The 17,919-nt window shown below is 53.5% G+C and overlaps 1 protein-coding gene and 1 pseudogene across 2 annotated transcripts; both read left to right on the forward strand.

Moving 5' to 3' along the window:
- Window positions 1-3,071: 3,071 nt before the first annotated feature.
- LOC118629600 (isoaspartyl peptidase/L-asparaginase-like) lies at window positions 3,072-16,448 on the forward strand. 2 transcript variants are annotated; one of them, XM_036261070.1, is made up of 7 exons: window positions 3,072-3,144; window positions 3,510-3,802; window positions 9,898-10,040; window positions 10,646-10,803; window positions 14,498-14,616; window positions 15,251-15,361; window positions 15,740-16,448. In XM_036261070.1, the coding sequence occupies exons 2-7, from the start codon at window positions 3,595-3,597 to the stop codon at window positions 15,943-15,945; spliced, it is 945 nt and encodes a 314-aa protein (XP_036116963.1). In that variant the 5' UTR covers window positions 3,072-3,144; window positions 3,510-3,594; the 3' UTR covers window positions 15,946-16,448. The 2 variants fall into 2 exon arrangements, with proteins under 2 accessions (XP_036116963.1, XP_036116964.1); XM_036261071.1 differs by having other exon boundaries at window positions 3,093-3,144; window positions 3,507-3,802.
- On the forward strand, window positions 4,785-7,793 carry LOC118629473 (annotated as a pseudogene).
- Window positions 16,449-17,919: the final 1,471 nt, after the last annotated feature.

A 17,919-nucleotide genomic window follows, 5' to 3' on the forward strand; every position in this document is an offset into this window, starting at 1 on the left:
TGCTGGGCGTCCCGGGTCTCTAAGTGGCCTTCCCGCTCCTGTGCCCGTGCTGTTCCCACTGTCATCGCTTCTGGTGGCTCCCCGGTGCCAAGGGTGCTGCTCGTGCCCGGTGCGGGGCTGAGGGAGGCTGCAGCTGCCAGCACCCAGCGGGTGGCAGTGCCGCACAAACGGTGACACACACATGCACACACACGTGCACAGATGCACACACACACAGGCAGGCACACACACACTCATCAGCAGATCACTCTGTAGCTTATGCCTGGTGGCCCCGGGTAGAACACAGGCAGTGGCTGACCTTGCCCCAGAGCCAGCACACCCAGTGGACAGCTTCAGACCACACGGAAACACCACCACCCAACCACCTCCACAAGTGACATGCTCACTGAGTGGACTCAGTGGGTACCAGAGCCCTGCTGAAGTAAGTCTTGCTCTGTGTGATGGGCCCTGCACAGCTGATCCTCCAAGGTAGTCAGAGGCCAGTGGTCAGTGGGTACAGCCAGTCCTTGCAGCTGATCAGCCTGAGTAAATCCCTCCCATTGATGTGCCAACAGCTATCAAGACTCAATTACAACAGAAGGGTGTACAGTCCGCACTAAGGGTGCACCTCGTGGGCCCAGACGGGGTGATCAGGGAGGCTGTGCCACTGGACCCATAGGACACCTACTGTAATAGGCCACCCTACCAAGCCTTGGAGACATAGCAACTCTACCTAATACATTGAAACAATCACAGGGAAGCAGCCACAATGAAGAGACAAAGAGACATGTCCCAAATGAAAGAACAGAATAAAACTCCAGAAAAACAACTAACCAAAATGGAGATAAGCAATCAATCAGATGCAGAGTTCAAAACACTGGTTCTAAGGATGCTCAAGGAACTTAGTGAGGACATCAAGAGCATAAAAAAGGAGCAGTCAGAAAGGAAGGATGCACTAACTGAAATAAAGTATAATTTACAGGGAATTAATAGTAGAGTAGGTGAAGCCAAGAAGCAAACCATTGATTTGGAATATAAGGAAGCAAAAAACACCCAATCAGAACAGCAAAAAGAAAAAAGAATCCAAAAAAATGAGGACAGTGTAAGGAGCTGATTGGGTTGCAGCCAAAGTCTCCAACTCCCTCCTCCCCTGATATATAAAAAGAATTCTGAGAAACAGGATGTCCAGGTTGAATCAGCCTGGGAGTGGAGACGCCTCTTGGTCTCCTTGCGGCTATACCTATCCAAGTAGCCAAATCACATTGTCCTCTCCCTCGAAGGGCTGCCAGCCCCTCACCCATGCATCCCCTAGATAACCCTGCCTGGTAGAGATATCGGCGCTGACCCCGCCTTAGGAGTCAGCCCAGCAGGTGACTCCCCGATAAAATTCTCTTGCCTGAACCCAGGTGTGTTCCTCCTTTGGCTGACCTTTCAGGAGCCTGTGGGACAACTTCAAGCGTACCAACATTCGCATCATGGGGTTGCCAGAAGGAGAAGAGAGAGGGCAAGAAATTGAAAACCTATTTGAAAAAATAATGACAGAAAACTTCCCTAACTTGGTGAAGGAAACAGACACACAAGTCCAGGAAGCACAGAGAGTCCCAAACAAGATGAACCCCAAGAGTTCCACACCGAGACACATCATCATCAAAATGCGAAAGGTTAAAGACAAAGAGAGAATCTTTTTTTTTTTTAAATCCTCACCCGAGGACATTTTTCTGTTTATCTTCAGATAGAGGGGGAAGGAGGAAGAGAAAGGGAGAGAGAGAGAAACACTGACGTGAGAGAGACACATCGACTGGTTGCCTCCTGCACAACCCCCACCAGGTCCAGGAACGAACTGCAACCAAGGTATGTGCCCTTGACTAGAAACAAACCCGTGACTCTTTGGTCTGTTGGCCGATGCTCCAACGGCCGAGCCAAACCAGTCAGGGCCAAAGAGAGAATCTTAAAAGCAGCAAGAGAAAAGCAGTTAGTTACCTACAACGAAGCTCCCACATGACTGTCAACTGATTTCTCAAAAGAAACTTTGCAGGCCAGAAGGGCGTGGCAAGACATATTCAAAGTGATGAAAAGCAAGAACCTGCAACTAAGATTACTCTGTCCTGCAAAGCTACCATTTAGAATTGATGGACATATAAAGAGCTTCCCAGACAAGAGAAAGCTCAAGGAGTTCATCACCACCAAACCAGTATTATATGAAACGATGAAGGGTCTTCTTGAAGGAGAAGAACAAAAATATGAACCACAAAACGGCAATAAATACATATCTATCAACAATCAAATCCACAAACAAAATGAACAAGCAACACAGAAACAGACTCATAGCTACAGAGAACTTTTTGTTGCTTGTCAGATGGGAGGGGGCTGGAGGGGGATGGGTGACAAAGGTGAAGGGATTATGAAGTACAAATAGGTTGTTAGACTGATGAACCTCAAAGGGAAGGGGGGGAGGGCGGGATGAGATCAACCAAAGAGCTTCTATGCACATATGCATAACCAATGGACACAGACAATAGTGTGGGGAGGCAGCAGGGGGTGGGAATGGGGAGGAGGGGGTCAATGGGGATAAAAGGGGCGACATCTGTAATACATTCAACAATAACGGTAAGTTTAAATAAAGAAATACAAATTAAATAATAAAATAATAATAAAATGTAAGGCCAGCTAGCCACCAGAAGGTCTTCTTAGCAGGTGTCTGCCTTCCCAAGGTTCAGTTTGATTTACAAAACCTCTCACTGAACCCCAAACTAGGGATTCCCCTTGGTGTTGACTTGGCACCGACCATTGTTTGGCACTGGGCACATCTTTTCAAGCACCTCACCGCACACCACCCACCCTCCTCCCCCAATCTTATAAGAAGGGGGAGCAGGTGCCCGGCTTGGCCTCCCACCCAGGAGGCTCGCCTGGGTGCAGGGCCAGCGTCCTCCGGGTCCGGGAGCCAGGCCGTCCAGCCCCAGAGGAGACACCTGCAGAAGGGGAGGCGGCGCTCCGGGCCATTCGGAGCTTTACGGTAATTCCGCACGGCGGCCCCGCCCTCTGGGCAGTCACTCGCCCGGAGCCCAGCGGCCTCCGGACCCGCCTCGCGGCCAGTCTGGGTCTTGCCGGTCCGGAGGCGACGGCGCGGCTGCTGCTGTTCTGAAGCCCCGGGTGCGCGGCGCGGCGGTGAGTCCACGCGCGGCCGGGCGGGGAGGCGCCCTTCCCGGGGCGCGGGGCGGCGGCGCTGCCGGGAAGTTGTGGCGCAGGGCCGCCCGGGCAAGTGGCTGCGGGCACGGGCTGGGCCTCGGCCCTCGGGGCCACCCCGCAGCGCCGTGGAGCCCGGAGCGGCGTGGAGCTCCGGCCGGGGCAGCTCGGGTCCGGCTGGGCGCTCCGGGGAACGCCCGCAGGTGCTCCGGGCCGGGGCAGCGGGGCGCACGGGCCGGCAGAGGCGCGTCGGCTCTTCCTGCCAAGCTCGAAGCAGCCCCTCTGCCCTCCTTCCCCGGGTCCCAGGGAGTCGCCGGGGCTGTGAGCCTTGCCTTCCTCCCCAGCAGGAGCCTGACCTCACCCCCCACGGCACCTCCCGAGGAGAGGGTGCCCTGCCGGTTCCGGGCCCTCTGAAATCACGTCGTGGTCCTGATGGCTGGGTCCGTGGCCATGAACCCGGTCGTCCTGGTGCACGGTGGGGCGAGCAGCGAGATCCCCCAGGACCTGGAGGAGCGGCTGCGCCAGGGCGTCGTCCGCGCCGCCACCGCGGGTTACAAAGTCCTGAAGGAGGGCGGGAGAGCGCTGGACGCCGTGGAGGCCGCGGTGACCATCCTGGAAGATGACCCCGAGTTCAACGCAGGTAAATCTGCCCGCAACCAGTCAGGTTGAGCTTCTCCCCAGAAGGGCCAGGGTCCCTGCAGCGCATCAACTGTGCGCAGAACTTCGTCTGCTGCAAAGGTGGAATGTGCCTCTTATTACCGGTCGACCCCGTAGCTTTAAGGATTTTTTAAACCTTTCCACCTTTGTACCCCCAAAAGTTGCTACATGCTGCTTTGCAGTTCATCTACCCCTTTACTCCCCAGCCCCAGGCGTCCCCTGGTCTGTTTGTGTCCCCATAGATTAAGTTGCCTTCTCTAGAGTTTCATGTAAACGGGAACATGCAGCCTGTGTTCTTCTGGGTTGACCCTCGTTCACTCCGCGGATTAGAGCCGTAATCCGCGTGGTCGCTCTGAGTGCCTACTGTGCACCCGCGTTGTCGCTCTGAGCGCCTGCTGTGTGCTTGCGTGGCCGCTCTCAGTGCCTACTGTGTGCCCAACAGTGGTCTAGGAAGTGTGCCTGGTGAGCTCATTGAATTCGCACTCTAGTCTTAGGAGTTAGGGGTAATTATTCTGCTTGTTTTTGTTTTTTTTTCCTTTATTGATTTTTAGAGAGGAAGGGAGAGGGAGAGAGAAATAGAAACATCGATGAGAGAACATTGATTGTCTGCCTCCTGCATGCCCCCCACTGGGGACGGGCTCACAACCCAGGCATGTGCCCTGACAAGATTCGAACTGGCGACCTCTTGGTGTGTGGGTCGACGCTCAACCACTGGGCCACATCAGCCGGGCTTCTGCTTGTTTCTCAGGTAGGAAAACTAAGGTACAACATGGTTAAGTCAGGGAGGCGGGACCTCGAAGAGGCTCCCGCTGAGCCCTAGCAGGGCCGAGTGGCTGCCTTTGCCAACTCCTCTCTGCCCAGCAGGGTGTGGAGCCGGGGTAAGAACAGGGCACCACCAGGGACAGGAACCTGCTTTTGAAAGGAGGCGAATTATCTCTTAACGTACTGCAGGTGGTACACTACGGATGGGAACTATCACAGTGCATCAGGTCACACCTTTTCTTAGACGAAAGGTGACTTCCACAAAGGTGACAGGCAGGGTAGACCCGTCGCTGGATGGCTTTTCAGAGAACCACCACATCAGGTGTCAGGGACTCCAGCCAGGGAAGAAAAAAGTGCTGTTCGTGTTACAAAGGAACAGACTTCCACCTAGAAAAAGGGGAACACTGTCCCCCTCAGAACAGCTGGTCTGGAAAATTCAGAAGAACATCTGTCTGAAGATGAGCCACGGGTGGGGCACTGCAAACCGGAAACTCAGCATGATTTTTCTGGGCACAGAAGGAAAACTGAAGAAGCTGAAACATGGTTAGAAAGCAGAAGTCTTAGAAAAGCCATCAAAACAGGGTGGGTCTATTTTTACCAATAACAGGGCCTCCTGGGTGTGGAAAAACGACAACTATGAAAATGCTATCACCCTGGCTGGGTTTGCACAGTGGTTAGCGTGTCGGCTCGCTGACCAATGAGCCGCAGGTTTGATTCTGGCCCAGGGCACGTACCTCAGTTGCGGTTTGTCCCGGCCCTGGTCCGGGTCGTGCAGAAGGCAACCGGTGGATGTGTCCCTCTCATGTCGATGTTTCTCTCTCTCTCCCTTTTTCTGCCTTCCACTCTGTCTGAAGATAAATAGAAAAATACCCTCAGGTAAGGATTTTAAAAAAAAGAAAAGAAAAAAGCTATCAAAGGAGTATGGTATTCAATTACGAGAGTGTAATCCACTCTTGTTTACCAGACTTCCAAAGTGATGATTTCAAGGAGCTATCCAATCATGAATCAAGCTTCCCTGTATTTCCCTATCAGGCTCAGATAGCAGTTTTTAAAGCGTCTCTACCAAGAGTAACAAAATGTAACAAGCTACAAATGCTTGGAGATGATGTAAGAACTGATAAGAAGATAATTCCGGTGGAAAACTGACCTCACCAGTTTATCAAGATTCTCATGCCTTACGTGAAGTTCTACGGAAATATGTCCAGATTGGCCTTGGTCCTCTAGTATTTATAATCTCTGACAGTCTCCGTGGAGATAATAACCGGATTTCTCTGGGAAACGGTAACCTTTAAGACAAGTGTGCCATAGCAAACGTTAGTTTCGGCCCCCTGGCACCAGCAATTATGGTGAAATTTCTTCATCGATCAGTGACCATCGAAGTGAAGGGAGGAGATGTTACTGTCCCTGATGGAGCGTCTCTAGAGTTGCTGTGTCAGGGATGTTCTGGTCGTATCAGAAATGCAATCGACAGCCCTCAGTTTCCTTCTTCAAAAAGAAGCAGCAGCTGACACCCAGAAAAGAAGGAATGCCTTCGTGAAAGTCAGATGCTGTGCTGTCAAAACGAAGAGGAAGAAAGAAATGGGATAAGCGTGGTGGAAAAGATGTTTCGCTGTGCTGTCAAAATGAAGAGGAAGAAAGAAATGGGATAAGCGTGGTGGAAAAGATGTTTCTCCCTTTCTCTTCAGAGCTTTGGGGGGAAATACTATGTTGCGAAATAGCATCTGCAACAGAATTAGACTCACCTCTGCCCTGTCGCCCTATCTTGCTCCAGTATGAAAGGGATGTTCCTTGTTCGTCCAGGGGAAGTAGCAGAAATGCCACACACGCCCCGAGAGTCGCTTTTCGACTTTTGCACAAACCCCAGTGGTTTTTTTAATCCTCACCCGAGGACATTTTTGCGTTTATCTTCAGATAGAACAGGAGGGAGAGGGGGAGGAAGAGAAAGACAGAAACATCGATATGAAAGAGACACATTGAGTGGCTGCCACCCACATGACCCCAACCAGGGCCGGGGACAAACCGCAACCGATGTACGTGCCCTGAGCGGGAACTGAACCCAGGCCTCTCTGGTCCGCGGGCTGATGCTCTAACCGCCGAGCCAAACTGGCCAGGGCAAACCCCAGTGGTTTTAATAAGTTAATAGCATGGGGAAATGTATTGGCAGCAAAAGCACTTTTGTCCCGAGTTCTGCTTACCAGCTTTGTGCCTCCAAACGCAGCTGTGGCCATGCCTTGCTTTGCTAACCATTCTGATGAGGAGTCAGGTCAGGTTTCTTTTAGCCAAGAGATTGGAAGGCTTCCTCTGAATTGACACTTTGGAAGATGAAAACGGAAGCCCTGCCCGTGTGGCTCAGTGGATTGAGCGTCGTCCCACAGGCTGAGAGGTCCCGGTTCGATTCCCCGTTAGGGCACATGCCCGGGTTATGGGCTCGATCCCCAGTAGGGGGCGTGCAGGAGGCAGCCGATCGATGGTTCTCTCTCACATCGATGTTTCTGTCTCTCCCTCCCTCTCTAAAAAAATCCATAAAAACATATTTAAAAAAAAAAAAAATGGAAGCCCTGCCTGACAGGGAGCAGGGAGTGATAGACCCAGAAAGGGAGCTGAAGCCCAGCTCAGTACAGAACCGCCCGCAGAGCACGGTCTGGATGGACCCACTCGAACCGCCGGACTCGAACGAGGTCCCTTCCTTTGAATCAGAACAGAGGGAACGAACTGCCCGCCAGCCTCCTCTGCCCTCCTCAGCCAGGGGGCGGCGAGAGCGACGGGACGCGGAGACCAGCACTCGTCAGACACGTTGCCGCTGTCGGCCACACGAGATTTGTCAGTGGCACTTGGACAGAGCTGACACACTTTTCAAGCGACTTGCACTGTGAGCTCCACTCTTACAGCGTGTCAGCCCATGAAACGGGCTCTTCTGTCCTCTGGAAGAAAATGGAAATGCCTTCAAAATTTCCTAATTTTTTCTCCAGTATTGATTAAGTGAGTGGCATTGGGAGAAGAAGTCAGGGCACATGAAGGGAATTGGACATCATGCCAAGTATCCCAAAATGTGAAGGCATATTCCGGAGCGCAGCCAGTCTCCGGGGTTGTGCGCATGAACCACAAAGCGGTTTGGTAATTCATTAGGAGTATCAGTGAAGGTTGCGCCGCTCAGTCTGTCTGTGGTCTCTAGCTTCCCGGACACCTTCTTCATTGTACGGTGGAATATTTGAGATACCACCTGGAAAGTGTTACATGGTTTATATCAACATTAACATGTTGACTTTCAAAACAAAAATAGATGGTTTAGTAACTTGCTGGAAGACACTCATTTCCTCTTTCAAAGTAGAAAACCTAAAACCTAGGGATTAAAATACTTGGAATTATGCCACTCACCCAACATCTGGGTGGCGAAAGAATTTCAGGAACTCAACCAACTGGTCATCGAATATTTGCTGACTACTTGTTCAGCACTCTTAATGCTGACGCAAAACTGCACAGATCAGCCTGATTGTGGAGTGAACCATTAACTGCATTTAAAGAAAAATTTTTTTTAATCCTCACCTGAGGATATTTTTCCATTTATCTTCAGGTAGAGTGGAGGGAGAGCGAGAGAGAGACATCAGTTGGTTGCCTCCAGCACGGCCCGACAGTACATGCCCTTGACCGGTATGGAACCCGAGACTTTTTGGTTTGCAGGCCGACGCTCTTAACCACTGAGCAAGACTGGCCAGGGTTTTTCTTTATTGCTTTTAGAGAGAGAGGAAGGGAGAGGGAGAGAGATAGAAACATCGATGAGAGAGAACATCGATTGGCCGCCTCCTGCGTGCCCCCCACTGGGGATCAGGCCCACAACCTGGGCATGTGCCCTGTCCGGGAATCAAACCGGTGACCTCTTGGTGCAGGGCCGACGCTGAGCTACTGAGCCACACCGGCTGGGCTGTTCCACTTATTTATTGGTGGTTTCTTGTATGCGCCCTGACTGGGGATTGAACCCGTAACCTTGGCCGATGGGAGTGATGCTCTAACCAACTGAGGTACCCAGCCAGGGTTTAACTGTATTTTTGTGGCTATTTGTTGCGCCACAATGTACTAGATGCCCTCCCTTGGCAGCGGGAGGGGCAGCCTGCGGTTTTGGGGGGACTTGTTAAACACATGCCTGTCAGTCAGACCCTCCTGGCTGACAAACCGCCATTTGTTCACAAAGGACCTTCCTTTGGGGCAGGTGGTCTTGTGAGCTGGAGAAACAGGATTAGGGAATTCACCCGGGGCAGCTAGTTTCTGTTTCTGCTCGGTAACCAGAGACTTCCTTCCAAGAACCTCCTTCCAGTTCCCCGAAGTCTGGTGTCAGTAGTTGGAAGAGAAAGTGGTAGGGCTGAGAGGCTGAAAGGGAAAACAGGGGCGGGGAAGGACTTTTAACCCCCTGCTGTCCGCCTTGAGCCCTGTGTTCCATCTGCTTTTCCCCGCGGGCTGGCAGCCTCTGCCACAACCCTCTGAGGTCGCTATTCAGGAACTTGATACAAAAACAGGTTCTCCGGGGGTTAGTGTGTCAGGTGGCCGCAGCTACCGCAGTGGCTCCTGAAACCACCGTCGTTGGCTACCTTGTGCTCACACCTCAGCGCGGATTATAAAGCTTACTTCGTTATACCTGGTTTCTTCAAGTGAGTTTGTTAGAAACCAACACTGTGAAAACCAAACGTTTAGTTAGAGGGTGGGAAGGGGTATTCTGGGGAGGCTCCGCGGGGCGACCGAAGAAGGCCATCTGGTTTCCGGGGAGCGGGCAGTCCTGACAGAAGCCCTCTGGGTGGTCTGCTCTCCCTCGACTTCGACCGCACAGCTGCCCAGGGGTTGATGAGATGACGGGGTTGGTATGGATTCCTCCCTCCCTGAAGCAGCAGCCTTAGCATCCTCGGGCCTCAAGTCGTATCACTGAATGGGTCTCATTTGTGTCTTCTTTTCTTTCTTCAATCTTCACCCGAGGATGTTTTTCCATTGATTTTTAGAGGGAGTGGGGGGGGGGGGGAGACACCGATGACAGAGACACATTGATCGGTTGCCTCCTACACGACCCCGACCAGGGCCGGGTATCAAACCTGCAACTCAGGTACTGCCCTCGACCGACCGACGGGGATTGAACCCGCGACCCCCCAGGCAGAGGCAGCCAGGAATGTGAGCCAGAGGTCAGGTCGGGAGGGCTCCGCCCCTGTGGTCGGCATTTGTTTTCAGGCGTGTTGCTCTGGCGATGGAGTGGAGGGTGGACGCGAGCAGGCAGCTTAAAGGAGGCTCGGAAGCCGTTTCTCAATTCCGGCTTCTGCTTGCACTTCCGTCGGGGTGTAGGTCACGGGGCCGTCCTGAACGCGGAAGGCACGGTGGAGATGGACGCCAGCATCATGGACGGGAGAGACCTGTCTTCGGGGGCCGTGTGTGCCGCCCGGTGCATCGCCAACCCCATTCAGCTCGCGCGGCTTGTGATGGAAAAGGTGAGCGCAGCCCCGGCCGGGTGGCGGGTTGGCTGCAGCGTCGTCCTCTGCTCCGAGAGGTTGCGGGTTCGATCCCCAGTCGGGGTGTACACGAGGCAACCGATCAGTGTCTCTCTCTCTTTCTCTTTCTCCCTCTCTCCAAAGTCAATAAACATATCCATGGGTGAGGATTAAAAAATAAAAAAGATCCCGTGTATACCATCGCTTTTTTTAAAAATACGAAACTCAGAGCCGGGCTCTTTTTGACATTCAGAAACATAAGCACTGATATCTGCATTTTTGAGGCTTTGCATTCGGAGAGGAGCTATTATCCCCACCCAGGAGAAGCGGTAACAAAGATTCTGCCTCTTTCAAAAACTACCCATGTCGTCCGGCCGGTGTGGCTCAGTGGTTGAGCTTCAACCCTGCACCAAGAGGTCGCTGGTTCGATTCCCAGTCAGGACAGTTGCCCAGGTTGTGGGCCAAATCCCCAGTGGGGGGCCAGTCGATGTTCCCTCTCATCAATGTTTCTGTCTCCCTCTCCCTTCCTCTCTCTCTGAAATCAATAAAGGAAAAAAAAAATAAAAAAAAAAAACTACCCATATTTCCGTTTCTTCCCGGTCCAGACTCCTCACTGCCTCCTGACTAGCCACGGTGCAGCGAAGTTTGCGTGTGCCATGGGGGTCCCTGTAATTCCTGGGGAGCAGCTGATCACCGAGAGAAACAGACAAGACCTTGAGAAGGAGAAGCAGAAGACAGATGCTGAGACACCAAGCCCACAGAAGTAGGTGTTGTTGGGGGGGGGGCACACATCTGATTATTCGCAGTCCGTAAGCGGGTCCAGTGTCGCAGGGTAGTCTCAGCTTTCGAACAAAGGTGCACCCAGAAACAGTGGGGAAGCTGCTCTTCCAATCCCTCGGTGTGACCCTCTTTGCTACTCCTACGGCTGGTCACTCAGACTTGGCCAGTGGGGCTCCTTCTGCAACCTGACTCGCTGCGTCGATTCCTGGGGCTTCTTGACCACTGTGTTCTCCTGAGTGAATGTTCTCCGCCCCTGCTGCGCCCCAAACTTACCTTGGCCTCCCTCTGGGTTGCAGAGAGGTCAGCGCAGCCCCGAGAAGCTCGCATCCTTCATACGGTTTGAATTCGGGTTTTCTGCATTACGGGATTCAAAACCCCAAATTAACCCTCCCCCCTCATTTAAAACAAAATGTGAATGTGTCCTGGGCGTCTATAACGGAATGTAACCTAGTCACTTTGCATCCTTCCTTAATATTTCTTCTCTATTGATTTTAGAGAGAGAGGAAGGGAGAGAGAGAGAGAGAGAGAGAAACATCGATGAGAGAGAACATCGATTGGCTGCCTCCTGCATGCCCCCCACTGGGGATCGAGCCTGCAACCCGGGCACGTGCCCTGACCTGGGATAGAAGGGGCCCTCTCGGTCCATAGGATGACGCTCAATCCACTGAGCCACACCGGCCGAGCAAATTTTCTGCTTTTAAGTAATTTTGATTTTAAATGTCATTGTAACTCATGGCTTGACTGTAATAGTAATGGATACTTTTGTATATTTTAGGAGGAAAAAACTAACTTTTTGAAATTACATCTGCAAACTTTATTTTTTCAATGTTTTTGCTCTTTATTTATTTATTTATTTATTTATTATTTTTTAATCCTCACCCAAGGATATTTTTCCATTCATATTCAGATAGAGTGGGAAGGAGGGAGAGAGAGAGAAACATCGACTGGTTGCCTCTCACACAACCCCGACCAGGGCGGGGAATGAACTGCAACCGAGGCGCATGCCCTTGGCCAGAATCGAACCCATGACTCATTGGTCCGCAGGCCAATGCTCTAACCACTGAGCCAAGCCGGCCAGGGCTGCTCTTCATATTTATAAAAATATATTCTAATTGTGTATATTCAATGTAATTACATTTTACTTTTTAATTCCTAGATGATTGAAAATGAGTGTAAGTTTCAAGATCTTTATAGAAAAAGAATACTCCAGTGGAGCTCACAAAAGAAAACTAAAAAGACTCAGCCAGCAGACTCGGGCTGAGCATCAACTCATGCACCCAGAGGTCGCCGGTTCGATTCCCGGTCAGAACACGTGCCCAGGTCGTGGGCCCGATCCCCAGTAGGGAGCATGCAGGAGGCGGCCAGTCGATGTTCTCTCTCATCGATGTTTCTATCTCTCTCTCCCTTTCGCTCTCCCTAAAATCAATCAAAACATATTTTAAAAAAGAAAACAGAAGTGAAGAAAAATCTTCAAGAAGCGGTGTGCTAGCATTTTTAGAAGCAAGACAGTAAAAGTACCCAGTCTTCTAGGATGATCCACTTGTAATTCACAGTCAGGACGTTACAGGTTCTTTGTTCCGCCGAGACGTATTTAGCCACCAGAACGTTGAAAATTAGTAACAATAGTCTTCTTTCTAAATCCACAACTTAACCGTTCAGATGAGTCCCCGCAACCTCATGCTTTTCACTAAAGGAAGATGCAGCCGCTCGTCGCAGACTCTCACAGAACAGGACCCGTGTGGGCATGGAACGGAGAGGCGCTGAGTGAGCAGACAGCCAGGATATAGAACCAGTGATACTTGGCAGAATCCCACATGCCCAGCACTGAGCCACACCTGACGATGCCTGTCGCCGAGCCAACACAGTATTTATACAAAACAACAGAAATTTTCTAGGTTTCGTAACAGTGCCTTCGAAATCTGAGAACATGCCAAGCGTAATTCGCACAAACATAACGGAACTGAGAACCACGCTCTGGAATATGGAGCACCGACAGCCTCGTTGGATGGCTGGGGAGGGAGACAGGAAATCACATGTAGAATTTTTGTGTGTTTTTTTTTTTATCCTCGTCCGAGGACACTTTTCCATTTTTTTTTTTTGTTCAGGTAGAGTGGGAGGGAGAGAGAGAGAGAGAAAAATTGATGTGAAAGGGACACGTCAAGTGGCCGCCGCCCGCACCACCCAACCAGGGCCGGGGACAAACTGCAACCGAGGTACATATCCTAAGCGGGAACCAAACCCAGGTCTCTCAGGACCGCAGGCCGATGCTCCAACTGCTGAGCCAGACCGGCCAGGGCACATGTAGAATTTAAAAAAAATTTTTTTTATCCTCACCCGAGGACATTTTTCCATTTTTTGTTCGGGTAGAGTGGGAGGGAGAGAGAGGAACAGAGAGAAACATTGATGTGAAAGGAACACATCGAGTGGCTGCCACCCGCACAATCGACCAGGGCCCGGGACAAACTGCAACCGAGGTACGCGCCCTTAGCGGGAACCGAACCCGGGTCTCTCTGGACCGCAGGCCGACGCTCTAACCGCTGAGCCAAACCGGCCAGGGCAGATGTAGAATTTTTAAACACTTGGCTCAGCTAGTGTGTTCCATGGTGAGCAGATGTATTGAACGGCTCACACAATCCGCATCGTGACGCTACCCAGAGAAGAAAAACAAGTTTTAATCTATGAGCATCTCATCGGCTTTATATTTACTTCTTTTTTGGCCTTTATCTTCAGACAGAGTGGGAGGGAGAGAGGGGGGAAGAGAGAAAGAGAAACATTGATGTGAGAGAGACACATCAAGTGGCTGCCACCCAGACGACCCAACCAGGGCCTGGACAAACTGCAACCGAGGTACATGCCCTTAGCCGGAACTGAACCCGGGTCTCGCTGGACCGTCGGCCAACGCTCCAACCGCTGAGCTAAACCGGCCAGGGCTACACCTGCTTCTTAAAGTACATGTTTTAAATGAAGAGAAGAATTGGGGAAAACTTTTTATCTAAAAATTAGATAAAAATTTAGTCTAAAAATTAGACTAAAATTAATTGTAGAAATGACGGAAGGCATGCCCGCGATCACGGAGCCAACGTGATTGGGACATGAGTGTGATGTTTGGCGAAGGATCCAGAAGGGTTCTGGGTGATGCACGCTGCTCACAGATCTGCCCGGAGACGGAACAGCTCGGTCAGACACTCAGCTGACTTCACCTGGAGGAAGGGAGCAGGAGAGAGATGGAAACAGTGACTGGCCACCTCCTGCATGCCCCCCACTGGGGATGGGCCCACAACCTGGGCGTGTGCCCTGACCAGGAATCGAACTGCCGACCTCTTGGTGCAGGGTCGACGCTCAGCCACTGAGCCACGCCAGCCGGGCTCACTGTCATTTTCATCCTCGTGTCACGGATGGGAAATCAGACATTAAAGCCTCACTTAGACACACAGGCAGAGATGGCAGTGCTGGAACTCAGTGTACCTCGACAGTGAGGTCTCTGAAGGAACATCTAGCAGCCTCACCACCTTGTCGAATGCAGAGCAAACAGTCAGGAACGTGTCGCATTTGCAGTTCGCATAGAATGTGGACGTTGCAGGCCCTGCGCTACATTATGTTACATTGGGCCCTGCGCTACGTTGTGTTACATTGTTGCTCCTCTGCATCCCCCTGCTTCCTTCTGTTTGCTTCTGCAGAAACCAGGGAACCGTGGGTGCCGTGGCCTTGGACTCCAACGGAGACGTGGCTTACGCAACCTCTACCGGGGGCCTCATGAATAAAATGGTCGGCCGAGTTGGGGACTCCCCCTGCGTAGGTACATCTGCCGAGACCCCTGCTCCTCCCTCCTTCCCGGCCTCCAGCGGGCTTCTCTGTTCTGACCGCTCTCCCCTCTGGGAGGGTGAGCGGTGGCTGCTTTCTACCCAGTGGCCCTCTTCCCCTCGAGGGCACGACTTCGGGGTGACGTGGGGAGGGAGACGGAGATCAGGATGCTCAAGGTGCCCCCAGCTGTCCACGGTGCCTTTCCCCTCTCTAGCGCCAGTTTCAGGATCCACAGACTTAGTCCAAAGGGTTAACTAGGTCTGCGCACCCTGCCGCTCCAGCATGATCACAAATTAAAGTGCTCTTTGCCTTAGGCTTTGCCTCAGGACTGCGGTAGGCTCCCCTTCCCAGCAGCGGGGTGGGGGGGGCTGAGTGTGTTCCAGCCGTGCACACTGGGCACATTTGGGGCAAAGGAGGAGGCGCCCTGTCTTTGCCGCTCCAGGCGGTCGGGCCTGCCCGGCCCCCGCCCCCACCCATCCTCCTGACCTGCGTTCAGGGCGGTCACATGGTGCTTACTAGTCCCAGGAGCGTGGCTGCTCCTCTGACCTTTGTCTGCGCTTGGACACTGGGCCTTGGTGTGTGGACGTCTGCGCTCTTGCCCGGCAGCACCGACCTTTCTCCCCGAGCAGGCTCCGGAGGCTATGCGGACAGCGCGATGGGTGCCGTCTCCAGCACCGGGCACGGGGAGAGCATCCTGAAGGTGAACCTGGCCAGGCTCATCCTCTTCCACGTCCAGCAGGGTACGTGTCCCGAGTTCACACTGTCTGGGACAAGGCGCTAGAAGCTGCTTATGAACAGGTGGGGCCGGATCTAAGCCCGTCCCCTTCGTGCGGGTCTGTGTTCAGGGTCACCCTGTGGACTCGCCCACCCCTGGTCCGGCCTGTCTGTCTCATTCCAGGGCAGCAGGGGGCAGCAGAGAGGCTCTGAGCCCAGCCGGGGAGAAAAGGCCGCTCTGCTTGGTGGGGGCCCGGGGGCCCTTGTATGGGGCACCCCTCCCTGAGGCACCCAGATGGAAATCCTTCACCAGGAGTGTCGGTCAGCTCGCTCGGTTTCTCATTCTGCAGGTGACGTTTCCGTCCTTCGGAAACGACATGTTGTTTCTCACCCTCTGGTTCCAGGAAAGGCGGTGGGAGAGGCTGCTGACACGGCGCTGGGCTATATGAAGTCCAAGGTCAAAGGGGAGGGTGGAGTCATCGTGGTCAGCAACGCAGGAGACTGGGCGGCGAAGTGGACCACGGAGTCCATGCCCTGGGCGGCCGCCCAGGACGGCAAGGTGCACTTCGGCCTCCACCGCGACGAAGCCCGCGTCTTCAGCCTGCCCTGAGCCCCGGGGCGGCGTCCAGGCCCCAGCCTGCAGGCGGGCAAAGGCCGGTGGCCGAGAGCTTAACCGCTAGAGCTAGAAAGGGAAGCTTTTGCGTCTGCTGCTCACCTGTCGCCTTGATCGGCAGGGATCTGAGTGCCCGGGAGGGTGGACCCCAAAGGGATGAGAAATGCCCACCGCGAGCCAGGGTAGGGCGGAGATCGGACTCCCGAGCCCGACTGGAATAGCTTAGAGAGAAGGCGCTGCCCAGGGTAGAGAGGCCTTTGGAACTGGGAGCCCACACTGCAGAGCACCCCACCCGGGCCTTCACGAGGGGCGAGGTGGGAGGAGTCCGCCGTGGTACCTGAGCCCGGCAGGGTGGTCAGTGCAGTGTATTCCTCACCCTCTCTCTTCGCCCGTGAGCGGTCTTTCCGCTGTGACCCATCTGCCAGGCTCCCTTTTCCCTGGAAAGAAACTGCTTAGCTTGACATTCCATGTGCCGCGAATAAAGCATTTTGAAAGAACAACAGTGTGGTCAGGACTCGCTGCTGACAGACCCCAGAGGGCGCCGGAGCTCCCGTGGTCGCTGGGGCCGATGGCTGGCGAGGGCCCGTCTCAGAGCCCGGCCCGGTGAGGGTGGCGTGTGGAGGTGGCCGTCCGCCTACCTCGAGTGCACCCAGAGCTTTCAGAACTGAGCCGTTTCTGAGCGGCTTCAGGAAGGAGCCAGACCAGCTCTTACAGGCAGCGGCGGGGCTTGGGGCTCATCGGCGGGCAGCCGGCCTTTGCTCGCACGGACGGACGGGCGCACAGTCCGGCTCCGGCCCCTGCCCCGCCCTGGGCCGGCAGCCGCTCGGTGGTATAGAGGGGACAGGTGGAGGCAGGACTGAATTTTGCCTCGAGCTTAATACACAGCAAGTATGTAAGTGCACACAACTCAGTGTCCGCAGATAGTTCTATTGGACTGCAGCCCCACCTGGGTGTTCGCGTTGTCCAGGACGGCCATCTAACCCGGCGGGAAGATCGGAGTTTCCACAGCAACCAGGAACCACTTCCTCTGGCTGTTGCAGGGGACACTTGCTGACCTCTGGTCTCGGGTCTCGCATTCCCTTCGTCATCTCTGCACAGCTGGTGAACTTTGCAGAGTCTGTTCCACAAAAGACCCTCTTTTCCATGCGGACCAGCCACTCGTTAGCGGGAGGGGGAGGGGGGCGCGGGGGGCTGGAGAGGAGGCTGCAGAGACCGCCTGGGAGCCCTTGGCTTGGACACCTAGTGACGCGGGCACCCAGATCCCCCTGGAAAAAGAGTCAGGATGGCAGGGGCACGGGGCAGACGGTGTCTCCTTCTTCTCTGTGTCTCACCCGGCAGAGAAAATGTGCTTCTGCTCATGGCCTACACTAGGGGTTCTTCTTTTTTTCCTAATATGTTTTCACTGATTTTTATTTTTAGAGAGAGAGGAAGGGAGAGAGAGAGAGAAACATCAATGTGAGAGAAAAACATTGATCAGCTGCCTCCTGCACGCCCCCTACTGGGGATCGAACCCACAACCCGGGCATGGGCCCTGACCGGGACTCAAACCTGGACCTCTCAGTCCATGGGACGACGCTCCATCCACTGAGCCACACTGGCTGGGCCTGGGTGTTATTCTTAAGATGCACAAGAAGAGGTTTTCCTGGTGACCTCCACTCGGGTTAGTCCCCGAAGGTGCACTGGATTAAAGGAGAAAATGCCCTTCCCTGGGGACCTTCACCGCGCTGCCCTTCCCGAGGTACACCCAGCAGGAAGGGCCTTTCTTGGTGACCCCCCACATAGATTCCTTCCCACGTTCACAACTAGTTTCCTGGGGCGTCACTAGGTGTTACCTCCAACAACAGGCAGGGGGCAGCAGAGGACTCTCCTTGTCACCCGCACTGAGGCGTCATTCCGGAGTCCCACAGTGGATGTCAGGAGAAACGGTCTTTCTCGTGGTCACACTCAGGTGTCATTCACGGGCTGCACACC

The sequence above is a fragment of the Molossus molossus genome, unplaced genomic scaffold, assembly GCF_014108415.1.
Source record: "Molossus molossus isolate mMolMol1 unplaced genomic scaffold, mMolMol1.p scaffold_m16_p_14, whole genome shotgun sequence".
NCBI classification, from domain to species: domain Eukaryota; kingdom Metazoa; phylum Chordata; class Mammalia; order Chiroptera; family Molossidae; genus Molossus; species Molossus molossus.